Source organism: Labrus bergylta, chromosome 4, assembly GCF_963930695.1.
Source record: "Labrus bergylta chromosome 4, fLabBer1.1, whole genome shotgun sequence".
Taxonomy (NCBI): Eukaryota; Metazoa; Chordata; class Actinopteri; order Labriformes; family Labridae; genus Labrus; species Labrus bergylta.
In genome coordinates this window covers 773,024-788,992 of record NC_089198.1, presented here as the reverse complement: position 1 = coordinate 788,992, position 15,969 = coordinate 773,024, and the positions used below count along the sequence as shown (strand labels likewise).

At 45.5% G+C, this 15,969-nt stretch overlaps 2 protein-coding genes and 1 long non-coding RNA gene across 3 annotated transcripts in view; 1 reads left to right on the top strand and 2 right to left on the bottom strand.

The window, feature by feature from the left end:
• mfn1a (mitofusin 1a) overlaps window positions 1–8,473 on the top strand; it is a 12,082-nt gene extending 3,609 nt beyond the window's left edge. The window contains exons 2-10 of the mRNA XM_065953343.1: window positions 13–179; window positions 280–406; window positions 952–1,056; window positions 3,207–3,309; window positions 3,386–3,606; window positions 3,683–3,781; window positions 4,094–4,290; window positions 4,377–4,511; window positions 6,766–8,473. Of these exons, the coding sequence (XP_065809415.1) occupies window positions 13–179; window positions 280–406; window positions 952–1,056; window positions 3,207–3,309; window positions 3,386–3,606; window positions 3,683–3,781; window positions 4,094–4,290; window positions 4,377–4,511; window positions 6,766–6,826 (1,215 nt within the window). The 3' untranslated portion in view covers window positions 6,827–8,473. The remainder of the gene's footprint in view (window positions 1–12; window positions 180–279; window positions 407–951; window positions 1,057–3,206; window positions 3,310–3,385; window positions 3,607–3,682; window positions 3,782–4,093; window positions 4,291–4,376; window positions 4,512–6,765) is intronic.
• Window positions 8,474–9,083: 610 nt separating this feature from the next.
• On the bottom strand, window positions 9,084–9,410 carry LOC136178957 (uncharacterized). Its single transcript, XR_010666270.1, has 2 exons — window positions 9,300–9,410; window positions 9,084–9,260 (listed from the first exon to the last, which is right to left on the bottom strand). It is a non-coding gene; the product is annotated as an uncharacterized lncRNA (long non-coding RNA).
• A 474-nt stretch (window positions 9,411–9,884) lies between these two features.
• pex5lb (peroxisomal biogenesis factor 5-like b) overlaps window positions 9,885–15,969 on the bottom strand; it is a 26,685-nt gene continuing 20,600 nt past the window's right edge. Inside the window, 4 exon segments of the mRNA XM_065953342.1 lie at window positions 9,885–14,527; window positions 15,174–15,331; window positions 15,468–15,633; window positions 15,877–15,969. The exon segment at window positions 15,877–15,969 is cut by the window's right edge and continues 120 nt beyond it. Coding sequence (XP_065809414.1) covers window positions 14,329–14,527; window positions 15,174–15,331; window positions 15,468–15,633; window positions 15,877–15,969 — 616 coding nt within the window. The 3' untranslated portion in view covers window positions 9,885–14,328.

The window sequence follows — 15,969 nt, the reverse complement described above, 5'->3', positions numbered from 1 at the left end:
CTCTGACTGAAGACTGTTGAGCAGTACGTGAGAGTAAAACGACCTCTGACCCCGCAGGAGTTCATCTCTCAGTCTGCCGTGAAGACCAAGTTTGAGCAGCACACGGTGAGGGCGTGGCAGATCACCGAGGCCATCAAAGCTGTGATGGACGCCATCAACATCGCCTCGGCCGACAGGAAGTCAGGAAACACAATCCTTCACTAAAACTCTTTCCAAAAAGAAAAAAGAATTTCCCAGAATCCCGCAGTGTTTCTAACTCTGTCCTTTGACCTCTAACAGGATCTTCTGCCTGGAGGAGCGGGAGGATCAGAGGGACCGGCTGGAGTTCGTCCGAGGACAGATTAACCGCCTGACCGACAGCGTCAGAGAGAGGATCAAGACTCTGACTGAGGATGTCGCTGCCAAGGTGAAGAAATCCTCCTGCTGACGTTCACACGCATCACGGTTTATCATACATCAACATACAGACACTTAGAATAACAACATGAGCCTGTCTGCGTAAAAAACTCCTTTTAGTGGATTTGACTCTGATCCAACAACCTTTGTGTCAGACGTTACGGCCTGTTGAGCTGCTGCAGGACGACATGTTCAGGAGACATTCAGAAACTTTTTGTGCCTGTCAATCATTTGAAAAATAAAATGTAAATTAGAACAAAACGACAAATATCTGGACATTTTGGAGACCTGATGGGCAGACCAAATTTTGTGAGTTTTCAGGCATTTTCAGGGCCCCAAAAATGCGACTCATTTGGTGGAAAGAAAGAAAAATAATTCCCTGCATTCCACGAGGGTCCTCGCTCTGAGGTCGGCGCTCGGGCCCTCAATAGGGGAAAAGGTTTAGTGGTAGTTATAGAATCTAATAGTCCTCAATCATTTCCATCCATGTGTGTCCGGCAGCGTTTGTGTTGTTGTGAGGTCGTTCAGTAACAGACGATTGGTGCTCGTCATCAGGTTGCGACGGCGCTGTTGGATCAGATTCGGTCTCTTCCTGTTCTGGTGGAGGAGTTCAGAGCGGATTTTAACCCAACGCAAGAAACTCTGGAGCTCTACAAAGCTGTGAGTACTGCAACACAAACACTGTGACCAGGGGCGTCTCAGGATTTCTGGGCCCCATGAACAGATCTCACATTAGGCCCCTCCCCCACAGCCTCAGCCAACCCTGAGGTAGAACTATGACCACACCTCCATTACACATATGAGCCATTAAAAGATTGAAATTAAGGTTGACAACATTTACTCCTTCAATTGACACCACACATTTTAAAATGATAGAACCTGGTAGTCACTCCCACTTTTCCCCTGCTACGCCCATAACTGATTCAGTTAGCCTAGCTTAGCATAAAGACTAGGAGAAGAGAGGAAACTGTTAGCAGAGCCCAAATAGAAGAGAGAATTAGTCTGACTAATAGCTCTGTAATCTCACTACACACACACACACACAGACACACACACACACACACACACACACACACACACACACACACACACACACACACACACACACACACACACACACACACACACACACACACACTAAATGTTGCTTCAGAGGAACTAACGCCACATTAAGCTGCTTTACTAACAATCCAGTTGACATAACAGACTATGTTTGATTCAAACACCCTGAAGTTCACTACAATGAGCCCAGAGTTTTGTCTCTCAGGCAGGCTGTCCTGTCTCCTGTGAGTGGCCTTACAAATACAAACATACACTTCTGTGTGCCAGGTCCCCCAGCAGTCTAAGCTTAGAGCAGAATGACCGGAGCTGGTCCAAGCATGAGCCAGACCTAACTCTAAGCTTTTCCAAAAAGAGAAGTTTGAGCATACTCTTAAAATTACAAAGGGTGTCTGACTGCTCCAAAGGAGAAGGGCTTGATAATTGAAGGCTCTACCTCCCATAGTACATTTATAGACTAGGTACCACGAGCAGGCCTGATAACTGAAGGCTCTACCTCCCATAGTACATTTATAGACTATAGGTACCACGAGCAGGCCTGATAACTGAAGGCTCTACCTCCCATAGTACATTTAGAGACCGTAGGTACCACGAGCAGGCCTGATAACTGAAGGCTCTACCTCCCATAGTACATTTAGAGACTGTAGGTACCACGAGCAGGTCTGATAACTGAAGGCTCTACCTCCCATAGTACATTTAGAGACTGTACCACGAGCAGGCCTGATAACTGAAGGCTCTACCTCCCATAGTACATTTAGAGACCGTAGGTACCACGAGCAGGCCTGATAATTGAAGGCTCTACCTCCCATAGTACATTTATAGACTAGGTACCACGAGCAGGCCTGATAACTGAAGGCTCTACCTCCCATAGTACATTTAGAGACTGTAGGTACCACGAGCAGGCCTGATAACTGAAGGCTCTACCTCCCATAGTACATTTATAGACTATAGGTACCACGAGCAGGCCTGATAACTGAAGGCTCTACCTCCCATAGTACATTTAGAGACCGTAGGTACCACGAGCAGGCCTGATAACTGAAGGCTCTACCTCCCATAGTACATTTAGAGACTGTAGGTACCACGAGCAGGCCTGATAACTGAAGGCTCTACCTCCCATAGTACATTTAGAGACCGTAGGTACCACGAGCAGGCCTGATAATTGAAGGCTCTACCTCCCATAGTACATTTAGAGACTGTAGGTACCACGAGCAGGCCTGATAACTGAAGGCTCTACCTCCCATAGTACATTTAGAGACTATAGGTACCACGAGCAGGCCTGATAACTGAAGGCTCTACCTCCCATAGTACATTTATAGACTATAGGTACCACGAGCAGGCCTGATAACTGAAGGCTCTACCTCCCATAGTACATTTATAGACTATAGGTACCACGAGCAGGCCTGATAACTGAAGGCTCTACCTCCCATAGTACATTTAGAGACTGTAGGTACCACGAGCAGGCCTGATAACTGAAGGCTCTACCTCCCATAGTACATTTATAGACTATAGGTACCACGAGCAGGCCTGATAACTGAAGGCTCTACCTCCCATAGTACATTTAGAGACCGTAGGTACCACGAGCAGGCCTGATAACTGAAGGCTCTACCTCCCATAGTACATTTAGAGACCGTAGGTACCACGAGCAGGCCTGATAACTGAAGGCTCTACCTCCCATAGTACATTTAGAGACCGTACCACGAGCAGGCCTGATAACTGAAGGCTCTACCTATGATGATGTATTTGCTCTACAGAAACTGATGCAGCACGTGGAGGAGAGGATGGTGGGCGGTCTCTCTCATCGTTGCTCCATCAGCATCCATAGAGACATCAGAGCCGCTCAGGGTCTCATGATCGGTATGACGTCTCACTCTGGTCACATGATATGTCCCCGGCAGGTGGATGTGATGTCGTATCCTCTCTCTGTCCTCAGACAGCGTACGGCCTCTGCTGTCTACGTCCCTCCAGGAGCAGGTCTCTCCTCCCTCCACCTCCTTCGAGTTGACCTATGACCTCGGCCTCACTGCCCTCTGCGCAGATTTCCACGAAAACATTGAGTTCCAGTTCAGTCTGGGCTGGACCTCCCTTGTCACACGCTTCATTGGAGCCGCCAATGCCAAGCGAGCACTGAGCGGCCCTGAGCACCGCCTGCAGGTGATGACATCACATTGACGGCCTTTTAATGAGAACTCGTCATCTTCATCATCATCATTATCATTTCTCTCTGCAGGAGAGCTCCTTTAAAGACGAGATGGTGGTGTCCATAGCAGCAAGGCTGGTCTCCGTCACCTCGCGGGCGTCCATGTCGGTGCTGGTGATCGGAGGAGTGGTGCGTCCTGCAGTATCACGTTGAGCTACTGATCCCTGATTGATTACTATATATACTAAATGTCTCCAAACATTCAGAGCAACAGCACAACAGCAGAGAGCTCAACCTGATCGCAAACCAATCAATGATTAATCAATACAACCATCAATATACCCGTCAGTACAACAATCCATTCAACTATTGACAAGAATCACTTTAAACATCAAGAAGTCAAAATCATTGGAGCTCAAAAACTCTTTGAAGATCAACTACATTTGCAGTCTGTAAAAACCGGTGTTGTCGTTTAAGTCTCAGGTGTGTTTTGTGCTGCAGGTGTGGCGATCAGTGGGCTGGCGTGTCATCGCTCTCTCCCTCTCTCTGTATGGTCTGATCTACCTGTACGAGAAACTCACCTGGACAAACGCCAGCAGAGAGCGTGCTCTAAAGAAGCAGTTTGTGGAGCATGCGGCTCAGCGCCTGAAAGCCGTCATCTCTGTCAGCAGCTCTGCCTGCAGCCAGCAGGTGTACAAGTAAGGCCCCGCCCCCTTGAAGAATTATGTACCTTCATTCAGTGGCTGATGAAGCCTGAGACTCACATGTTGTGTTTGTGTTTGAGGGAGCTGGCGTCCACGTTCAGCCGTCTGACACAAAGAGTCGACCTGAGCGAAGCTGAGCTTGAGGGAAACATCCGGCAGCTGAGCTTCAGGATCCAAAGACTGGAGAACATCCAGAGGAGGTCCAAGGCCTTCAGGTCAGAGTTCACACCTGAGGGATAGGGGGCATTTCACACCAGGCTTAGATTACTAAGTTTCCAATCTTTGTCCTATGTAAGGCTAGATGTTTCCCTGCCTCAAATGCAGTGCTAAGCTAGGCTTTAAAGGAGCAGTAAGTAACTCTGACCCCTAGTGTTTAACATGGAGATCGTTTTATCCTGTTTCATCTCTTCATAGAACTCTAACAGTCAGATGTATAAAAATAGAGTTTGCATTAGTGTTAGGTGACACAACATAAACTTTACAGGCTGCAGACATAAGATACTATCTTAAAGGAGCAGTATGTAACTCTGACCCCTAGTGTTTAAAATAGGTACTGCAGTCTAAATTCTAACCATCATATAGAGCTGTCTCCCCCCTCCTCTCTAGAGTGGATGTTCACTCAGGTCACCATGTGGTGGACTCTGAAGCTTCAGTGTTTATCCAGCTCTGCATGGGTCTGTAAACCTTTCTGTGTTCTAACCTCTCTCCATTTTTCAAAAGCATCTCCAATATTGATCCTAGTTTGAGCACGTTTCTGCTCGTGGAGCTTATTAGAAACATGCAGAGGCATGCTTGCAATGTCTGTGCTAAGCTAGGCTAGATGTTTCCCCATGTTCCAAGTGTTGTGCTGAGCTAAACTTAATCCCATCACCAGTCTTTGTGCTAAGCTAGGTTTAAGTGCTTCAGTGCTTCTAGTCTTTTTTGGTTAAGCTAGGCTAAAAGACCAACTGTGTTTTCAGTCTTTGTGCTATATTATAGATATAGATATTTCTCTCCACTCAAAATGTTGTGCTAGGCTAGGCTAAAAGCATGTACCAGCTTCCAATCTTTGCTCAGTGCTAGACTAAAAGTCTTTCTGTACTTCAGTCTGTTTGTTAAGCTAGGCTAAAATAACATGTGCTTCCAGTCTTTGTACTAAGGCTGCTTAGAGTTTTCCTGTTTCCATTTTCTTGTTCAAGATTGGCTGGACGTATTAACTAACTTTCAATCCTACCTCCAAATGAAGCTAAAAGTTATTCTCTCTACCAGACTGTGAGCTTAGCTAGGCTAAAAGTATTAACCAGCTTCTTTAATCTTTGTTTTAAACTGGGTTTTATTGTTTTCTCATCACACGTCATTGTTCTCAGGTCGTTTGAAAGTACATGTACACCGAATGTACCCCCGGTGTACATGCTAAGCTAGGATAACTGCAACAGGACTCTGTAATGAACAAAGACAGAAAACAGAAACGCTTCCAGGCACATCACAGTGTTTCCTTCAATCCATATGCTAATTTTAGTTTTCATCAGTTATTGATGGATCCACTTTAAAGTAAAAGTGTCAAGAGTTATTTCTGACCATCAACGAGCCAAACGCAAAGTGGTTCATCTCTTCCATCCAATCAATCTGAGCGGTTCTACTTGAAGGGATTCATGAGGACGACCTGGAAGCTCTTAATCAGTTTCAAGGATCCTTGAAAGCCTTCCAGGATCTTTAAATGTATAATATGCAACTTTCACAGCTGATGTCCACGGGGCTGAGCACTATATCAATATATTCTTAAACAAGATATGGTATAAGACAACATCGTCGATGTCATTGTAGTTTATGTCAACAACAGGAAATGCAGGAAAGGTTCAGGAACGGGTAGTTTACCGTGAGCAGACTTGGTTGTTATTACTTCTTTACAGAAAGAAATATCAAGATGGTGTATCCCCATTCACCTAAGAAATATCAAGATGGTGTATCCCCATTCACCTAAGAAATATCAAGATATGATTATTGGTCCATATCACCCAGCCCAAGAAGGTCAGAAGTTCTCAAACCAAAACAAAGCTGTCCCTTCAGCGCCCCTCCTCCCTCAGTGTTCCCCTGCCCCACCATCCATCCATCTTACGTTTATCAGGGGTCAGTTTGCAGTGGCAGCAGACCCTCTCCCCACCATCTTTTCCGAGCTCCTCCTGGGGGATCCTGAGATGTTCCCAGGCCAGACGGGATATATAATCCCTCCAGCGAGCTCTGGGTCTGCCCCGGGGTCTCCTCTCAGTTGGGTGTTCCCAAAAAACCTACGAATTGTACTCTTGCAACAAATGCCTCTGCTAACACTTATCAAAGAGCTGATACACCTTTATGAAGCACAGTACAGGTACAGGTAGAACGTTCAAAGTCAAATGAAATACCTGAGAGCAGTAAAAGTACCTCAGACTCTGCAGTCTTATCTCGATCCTGTTGTTTCCACTTTAACTACAACTGGTTCCTTTGTGTGTTCAGGAACAGAGCTACAGAGCTGGAGACTCAGCTGGAGGCCTTCTCAGTTCAGTACCTGCAGTGACACTCAAAACACACCTGGACTGTGGCGCCCCCTGCTGGTGGACTTCATCATCACACACTACCTGCTCTCCCCTCAGGTCTAAAACTGTGACTGATTCCCCGCAGACAGAGGCGGACACCGGGTCTCTAACTGAAAATCATTTCAGGGTTAAACTGTTCGTCCCTCGATCAATAATCAATAAACTGGAAACTAAAAATCAAACAGATGGTGGGGCGGTCTTTGAGCACACACACGGTTCAAACGAGCGGGTCAGATCAGTGTCATTACTTATTGAATTGTGTTGTCTGAGTGCTGAAGCTAGGGGGCGCTGCAGCACAACACAACCACAGGGCAACGTGTCTGTAATAATAAACACCCCGAACAACAACTTTATTCTGAAAAGATGTAACAGGAAACAGAAGTTGGTCTACTGACCTTTGACTGTGAATCTTCTCTCTGCAGCTTTTAGAAAATGTGCTCAGACCAAAACACACGGGAACAACATTTACTAGAGTTGGGTATAAAGTGGCTGACTTTGGGCCGTCCCACAGTAAAGATGGTGAATCGTGGTCATATTCGTGGTCACGGCTCCTGAACTGTGGTGCTAGGTCGCTCTGTGAGAGAGGATCAAAGATGGCCGTTCTCACGGTCTTGTTACCAAAGTTGGCCTGCGACAAATATCTCACTGTCAGAAATTTAAGACGAGCATCTCACTTTTTGAATTTTTCTACGATCAGCTAACCAACCAATAGGAACGCTGCACTAATCGGCGCCAGAGCTGTCGAAAGTGTACACGAACAACAACGTGACTTATCACAAATTGGCCTCTTTTCCACTCGCCACGATCGTTTCTACATCTTTCTATCCCTCCTCTTTTTCCTTTCTTTTCTTTGCACGTGAACGGTGCTAAGCTCACTTTCTGCTGATCGCCATGGCAACCTCATCTCGTTCATGTTGACGCACACTAGCCCTGTTCAGACTGTTGTTTCAAGCCGTCTAAATCACACAGTCTGCAGGAGGATTTAGGGACTTCAATAATTTATTTCAATCAAAGTTTTTTAGCCAAGATAAGAAATCTGCACGACCCTGTGTCGATGAAGTCTGTCAGCGTTTTGATTCGCTGACGTCCTGATGCTGCGTCGGCATGTATTCAGGCTTGTATTCTTCGATATAGACCAGACTAATCATGATTCTGGACTTTTTATAAATCTCCATCCTGATTCAGCATCCGTTGTTTGCGTGTTGCAATAAAATACGGAGAAAAAGATGAACTAGTTGCTAACTTTTGTTGGTTTGAAAACGGATGTGTGTCATGAATACTGGATTTTTAAAACATGTAACTTTGTGTTGTGGAAGTCGTTCAGCTTTGACATTCTCCTGACGTCCTGATGATGCATTAAAGATGGTCAAACACGACTCCATTAAACGTGTGTGTGTGTGACCTGATCAGTGAAGCTTCAGGATGTGACGAGAAGACGACCCATCCTCCTGCAGCCACCAGAGGGCGCTACTGCTCCTACACCTGTAACTGACAGCGAATCTCACCTGACCAACACGTTTCACAAACTTCTTCATCTCTCCTGTGAAACAGGAAGCTGACACATGATGTCATCAGGTGAGTCACGCCTGAAGAGTTAACTCACAGGAGGGGGAAGAAGAAGCAGACCAGGGTGTTCGAGGATCTGATCACGGACCTGACGATGCTTCTCTTTCTCTGATTGGCTGCAGCATCATGACTATTTATTCTTTGACACTTTAAAGTAAAATAAAATAGAATTGAGTTTCTAGAAATATTGACGTGTTGAGTCTCTTGATGCTTCAGAGAGATTCATGTTGATATTTCTTTTTTTTTTTAACAAGATCGACAATTAAAAAACAAACAGACACAGACGTAAAACAAAAAAAAGTCACAATAAATTTGTTCCTAAAGTCACATTTACAAAACACAAACTAAGGGAAACCTACAGGTAAGATTAGATAAAGACATTTTAAAATCTGTTCCCACAGTTTACAAATCCAATCTCAGAGTTTAAAGTTTACAAAACCATGTCCACAGATTTATTTGTAAACTGTGTAACAGATTTTAGATCAGCTTTTAATTTTTTCTGACCTGAGCCTTCAGATGTACATAGAAACTAAATATTAAAATATATTTGATTTGACTAAATCTACAGCTTAGCATTAGAATCCAACAGCAGCCGGACGGATTTGTTTCTCTTAATTTAAATTCACACTGAACACAATGATTCATTATTTTACACAAATGAAGTTCGGACAGTTTTCAGGTTCTGTAGGATTTAATTTCTAAAATATCAGTTTACATGTGAGTATTATCTGTACAGACAGTCACTTAACACAAAGACATGAAAACAAAAAGCAGGATTCAATTCACTGTGTTCAGACCAGAAGGGAACCAGAACCCGACCAGACCATAACCAGGTCCCAGTCTGAGGACCTGTTAGCTAGGATCAGTACCAGGTCTCAGTATGAAGACCTGTTAGCTAGGATCAGGACCAGGTCTCAGTATGAAGACCTGTTAGCTAGGATCAGGACCAGGTCTCAGTCTGATGACCTGTTAGCTAGGATCAGGACCAGGTCCCGGTCTGAGGACCTGTTAGCTAGGATCAGGACCAGGTCTCAGTCTGATGACCTGTTAGCTAGGATCAGGACCAGGTCTCGGTCTGATGACCTGTTAGCTAGGATCAGGACCAGGTCTCGGTCTGATGACCTGTTAGCTAGGATCAGGACCAGGTCTCGGTCTGATGATCTGTTAGCTAGGATCAGGACCAGGTCCCGGTCTGAGGACCTGTTAGCTAGGATCAGGACCAGGTCTCGGTCTGATGACCTGTTAGCTAGGATCAGGACCAGGTCTCGGTCTGATGACCTGTTAGCTAGGATCAGGACCAGGTCTCAGTCTGATGACCTGTTAGCTAGGATCAGGACCAGGTCTCAGTATGAAGACCTGTTAGGATCAGGACCAGGTCTGGGTCTGATGACCTGTTAGCTAGGATCAGGACCAGGTCTCAGTATGAAGACCTGTTAGGATCAGGACCAGGTCTGGGTCTGATGACCTGTTAGGATCAGGACCAGCATTTCTTTCACATTTGCAGGATTCAGGTAAACTGTCTCTGTTTGGAACCACTTCGATCGCTCCTGGTCTGAACACACCTTTAAGAAGCTGCAGAGGGAAGATTCACACTCATTGGTCCAAAGATTGACCAATCAACCAATCACATCGCAGGCAGGAAAACATGTCAACAATTTCCAAGATACTTTTGGTTTTGGAGAAATGAACCAGGTCACAGACTGTAGATGAGGGGAAAGGAAGTACAAATCTGCTTTGACTGAAACAGAAACCCTCAGAAATCTGAACCATACCAAACTCATGTCACAGTTTCTCTAAAGTAGTGAGTCTTCCCTGAAAAACTCTGAAGCTTCATCAAGATGTGAACAAAGAGTTAAATATGAGACCTGAGCAGCTGAGAGCTCAACGTTCGCAGCACCTGCTCTCTTAAAACCGGACTCTCTATTTTTTAAACTTTTTCCTTTTAAAGGTTTATTTTTGGGCTTTTTAAGCCTTTATTTAGAGACAGGACAGTGGATAGAGTTAGAAATCGGGGGGATAGAGAGAGAGAGAGAGAAAGAGGAGAACGACATGCAGTAAGGGGGTCACAGGTCAGGCCGCCCACTTTGGAGGACTACAGCCTGTATATACATGGGGCATGCACACTAACCACTAGTCTACCTGCGCCCCCCGATTCTTTATTTCTCGTTTTTCATGCTGCAAATGTGGAGAAAAAATTCAGACCTTAAAGGTCCATTCAGTGAGATGTGTAGAGAGTGAGATGATAAAGGTATCTTACTAACTGATCATTAAGGAAACATCTTCTCTGACAACAATGCAGCAGCCAGTATGTCCTCCTTCTAACTTTAGATTCTGCTCCTGAATGCTCTGGATTTGTTTGGACCAGAGAAGGTAGGCGCTTTTAAGACCCCCCCCCCCACACGGCCGTTTTGGACGCCCCTCGGTTTGTCAGATATGAGAGCAGTTATCAGGTCAACAGGTGTTGCAGCGATGGAAGCGGTCAAGAGAAGTGGTTCAGATAGAAGTGATTGTACCCGACCTAAAAAGCCTCTGCATGTTTCTAATAAGCTCCACGAGCAGAAACGTGCTCAAACTAGGATCAATATTGGAGATGCTTTTGAAAAATGGAGAGAGGTTAGAACACAGAAAGGTTTACAGACCCATGCAGAGCTGGATAAACACTGAAGCTTCAGAGTCCACCACATGGTGACCTGAGTGAGCATCCACTCTAGAGAGGAGGGGGGGAGACAGCTCTCTATGATGTTTAGAATTTAGACTGCAGTACGCATTTTAAACACTAGGGGTCAGAGTTACATACTGCTCCTTTAAAGAAAGAAAACCCTTTGGAGGTTTTCCGGGGTTTTCCAACTGAGAGGAGACGTAGAGGTAGACCCAGAGTTAGCTGGAGGGGTTTTATATCCCGTCTGGCCTGGGGAATGCCTCAGAATCCTGAGGAGGAGCTGGAGATCGTTGCTAGGAAGAGGGGCGTCTGGGTTGACTTATTTCGCCTGCTGCCACCGCAACGCAAACTCAGATAAGCCGAAGATAATGAGTGGATGGAGGAAGATGATTTACACAAACAGCTGTTACATCCCTCTCTACAAACCGACCACACTACATCGATAAAATCAGAAATTTGACCTCACAGGACAGGAGTTGCTGCTCTACTGCTGCACAGATTTGTGTTATTGTGAGTCACACAAACAAACAAAGTGACTACGCAGCGGTACATCAGCCACTCATGATCGCTTAAATTACTATTTTTCTCAATGAAGTTTGGTGGCTTGAAAGAAAGATATTACAGCCTGTTTCACAGCTGCAGGCTCGAACTATCAACTGAAAGCAATTCTAAAACTTCTCTGACCTATTTATTTTAAATTTAAAAACGGTTCCCGGGTGTGAAAACACCAGAACTGTCCTGTTTTTAATTTTGTTTGAATAAGAAGTAAACATGAGTCTTTTAAATGAAACCCTGTGACTGTGATTTCTTCTTGCTCTCGCTGCTGCACGTTGAGTTCTCAGCAGGACCTTTGACCTTTGGTTCTTCAACAAACTGAACGTGACTTGACAGGAATATATCGTTATTATTTATTCATTCAAGGTTACATGTTTGATATCTGAAGCTGTATAAATATTTTTGTGCATCGAGCAGAGAAAGTGCTGCAGCTTTGACTTGTTGTCCATCGAACTGAAGATTCACCTGAGAGCCAACGACAGGTAGGAAGTGACCACACAGATCTACAAACAGCGGAGGCCTTCAAAATAAGAGCCTCGGCGGACACAAATCAACAAAAGCTGTTTCAGAGCTGAAAAGATTACAAAGATTACATCGTGCAACGTTTGAAGTTAAATATGTTGAAATGAAAGATCTGTGGTTATTTGGTGTCTTACAGTCATATTTAAAGCCGTGTTACAATGCTGGATGCTCAAACTAAACGTGGGCTAAGTTTCAGGAGGTAAACGTGTGTTGGAGTAATCCCAGGATGGGTCTGCAGAGGGCGCTAAACAACTCCTCCTGTAAATCACGCCATAGTTCCCCGATATGAAACCAAGATAAGCCTCTGAAACCTCTTACATAGACTCTCTTCTCCCAGCTCTGGAGAGCAGCCCTCGCCTGGCAGCCCTGCAGCGTTCTGCACCCCCGTAACGCTTCCAGAGAGTTGGCCAATCAGAAGAGAGTGGGCATGTGGGGAGACAGCAGCTGAAACAAAGCTGCTCTGAGGGTTTGACAGACTGACGGCATGAGGACGATACTTTTAGTCTTCCATAAACTTCCTGCAGATATTTCACATTAAAAGCCTGCTGAGGATTATGGCTACACACGTTTTTGGACAACTTTAAGGTGAAATATTTGCTCAAGAAGTTTAATGTTACACTGACTGATGAGTAAATATTAAAGGAAAGAGTTGATGTGATCAAATGATTCTGTTGACTTATGGAGACAAACGGGCGAAAACAAGTAAAACAGGAAACATGACCCAATGACACCTGTGTGTTTATTGCCTCTATATTTATTTATTTTTAAAACTATCAAAATAAATTAAAATTAAAATCTAAAGAGTAACTCTGCTGCCCTCTGGTGGTGAAAGTCTCACACCGTTTGCCACAGTGATGTCACAGTGATGTCATGGGGTGCTGTGACATCACATGTTGTGTCACTTTAACACCTAGCTGACTCGTTCCCGACACTTTTACTGACCGTTTTTTAGACTAAAGTGAGAGCATGTTGGACTTAAGGACTCCTTAAGGATTCTTAAAGAGCTCGTTAAGGACTCCTTAAGGATTCTTAAAGAGCTCGTTAAGGACTCCTTAAGGACTCCTTAAGGATTCTTAAAGAGCTCGTTAAGGACTCCTTAAGGATTCTTAAAGAGCTCATTAAGGACTCCTTAAGGACTCCTTAAGGATTCTTAAAGAGCTCGTTAAGGACTCGTTAAGGACTCGTTAAATACTCCCTAAGGACTCTTTAAGGATTGTTAAAGAGCTCGTTAAGGACTCCTTAAGGATTCTTAAAGAGCTCCTTAAGGACTCCTTAAGGATTCTTAAAGAGCTCGTTAAGGACTCGTTAAGGACTCGTTAAATACTCCCTAAGGACTCCTTAAGGATTCTTAAAGAGCTCGTTAAGGACTCCTTAAGGATTCTTAAAGAGCTTGTTAAGGACTCGTTAAGGACTCGTTAAATACTCCCTAAGGACTCCTTAAGGATTCTTAAAGAGCTCGTTAAGGACTCCTTAAGGATTCTTAAAGAGCTCCTTAAGGACTCCTTAAGGATTCTTAAAGAGCTCGTTAAGGACTCGTTAAGGACTCGTTAAATACTCCCTAAGGACTCCTTAAGGATTCTTAAAGAGCTCGTTAAGGACTCCTTAAGGATTCTTAAAGAGCTCGTTAAGGACTCGTTAAGGACTCGTTAAATACTCCCTAAGGACTCCTTAAGGATTCTTAAAGAGCTCGTTAAGGACTCGTTAAGGACTCGTTAAATACTCCCTAAGGACTCTTCAAGGATTCTTAAAGAGCTCGTTAAGGACTCCTTAAGGATTCTTAAAGAGCTCGTTAAGGACTCCTTAAGGATTCTTAAAAAGCTCGTTAAGGACTCCTTAAGGATTCTTAAAGAGCTCGTTAAGGACTCCTTAAGGATTCTTAAAGAGCTCGTTAAGGACTCCTTAAGGATTCTTAAAAAGCTCGATAAGGACTCGTTAAGGACTCGTTAAATACTCCCTAAGGACTTGTTAAGGACTCGTTAAATACTCCCTAAGGACTCGTTAAGGACTCGTTAAGGACTCGTTAAGGACCTGTAGAACCGTCAAGTCTTCACGTCTCTCTGATCGCCACTCGGACAGGAAGCTAAAGGGTTGTGCTGTTATACTGCAAAGGGTGGTCCAGCTCTTTGGTTTGAAACCAAAGAGCTCAGTCTCTGGTGCGACTTGAACCCGTCAGTCCCTCCGTCACACGTCGCCCACGTCAAACACCCTCATCAGCAGGTCTAGGTCCCCCACGCTGGCCGCCTGGAACAGCTCGGGTCGGTCCATCATGGAGACGGCGATTCGCAGGGCGGCCCAGATGTTAGCCGACATCTGTTGCTGGCTGCAGCGTTGACTCCGCCTCTGCTGGTTCAGAGCCGTCAGGAAGTTACTGACCGCCTCCCTGCAGGAGCAAAAACATCCACCATTTATCTAGATGTTATACATCTATACTATATTCTCAGCTCAGGTGTGTTACCTACCTCTCAGCTCAGGTGTGTTACCTGTGTGCTCAGATGTGTTACCTGTGTGCTCAGGTGTGTTAACTGTGTGCTCAGGTGTGTTACCTGTCAGCTCAGGTGTGTTACCTGTGTGCTCAGATGTGTTACCTGTGTTCTCAGGTGTGTTGACTGTGTGCTCAGGTGTGTTAACTGTCAGCTCAGATGTGTTACCTGTGTTCTCAGGTGTGTTAACTGTGTGCTCAGGTGTGTTACCTGTGTGCTCAGGTGTGTTACCTGTCAGCTCAGGTGTGTTACCTGTGTGGTCAGGTGTGTTACCTGTGTGGTCAGGTGTGTTACCTGTGTGCTCAGGTGTGTTACCTGTGTGGTCAGGTGTGTTACCTGTCAGCTCAGGTGTGTTACCTGTGTGGTCAGGTGTGTTACCTGTGTGCTCAGGTGTGTTACCTGTGTGGTCAGGTGTATTACCTGTCAGCTCAGGTGTGTTACCTGTGTGCTCAGGTGTGTTACCTGTAAGCTCAGGTGTGTTACCTGTCAGCTCAGGTGTGTTACCTGTGTGCTCAGGTGTGTTACCTGTGTGCTCAGGTGTGTTACCTGTGTGCTCCCAGGTTTATGCAGCTGATCCCCAGGTTGTATCTGGACCGGATGAATCCGGGCTGCAGCTCTAGAGCTCGGGTGTAGGCCTCCACCGCCTCCTCGCTGCGGTTGCCGTTTGCCAATGTGGCGCCCAGACGGTTCCACAGCAGGTAATCCTGAACAGACAGGAAGTCATGACATCATCACATAATGTTTACAGCTAAGCTAAGTTTGGTGACAATTTTAAATATCAACAACTTCAGATTCATTTAAGGGCCCCTCCCCCCCGTGAACTACGCCATGTTTAATGACCTGCGGTCTGACGGACAGCGCTGCGGTGAACGCTTCCACCGCCTTGTTAAAGTCCGAGCTCAGGTTAAAGAGAACTCCCAGACCGGTCTGCAGGTCTGGATCCACACAGTCCACATTCAACAGAGCCGCGTCCTGGAACAGGTGCAACACGTCCTGCAGGCCGGACCTACACACACAGACACACACACACACACACACACACACACACAGACAAAGACAAACACACACACACACACACACACACACACACACACAGAGACACACACACACACACACACACACACACACACACACACATACACACACACAGACACACACACACAGACACACACACACACACACACAGACAGAGTTATACATTTCGACACGCTGACCAACATTAATTCCCATCACGCTCGTGTGTTTGTACCTGGCAGGTGTGGAGGGGTGGGGGCCCCTGCGTGGCGTGGCCGGGGAGCCCTGTAGCGGACTCCTGTGGCCGTGGACCAGGTGTTTGTATCGG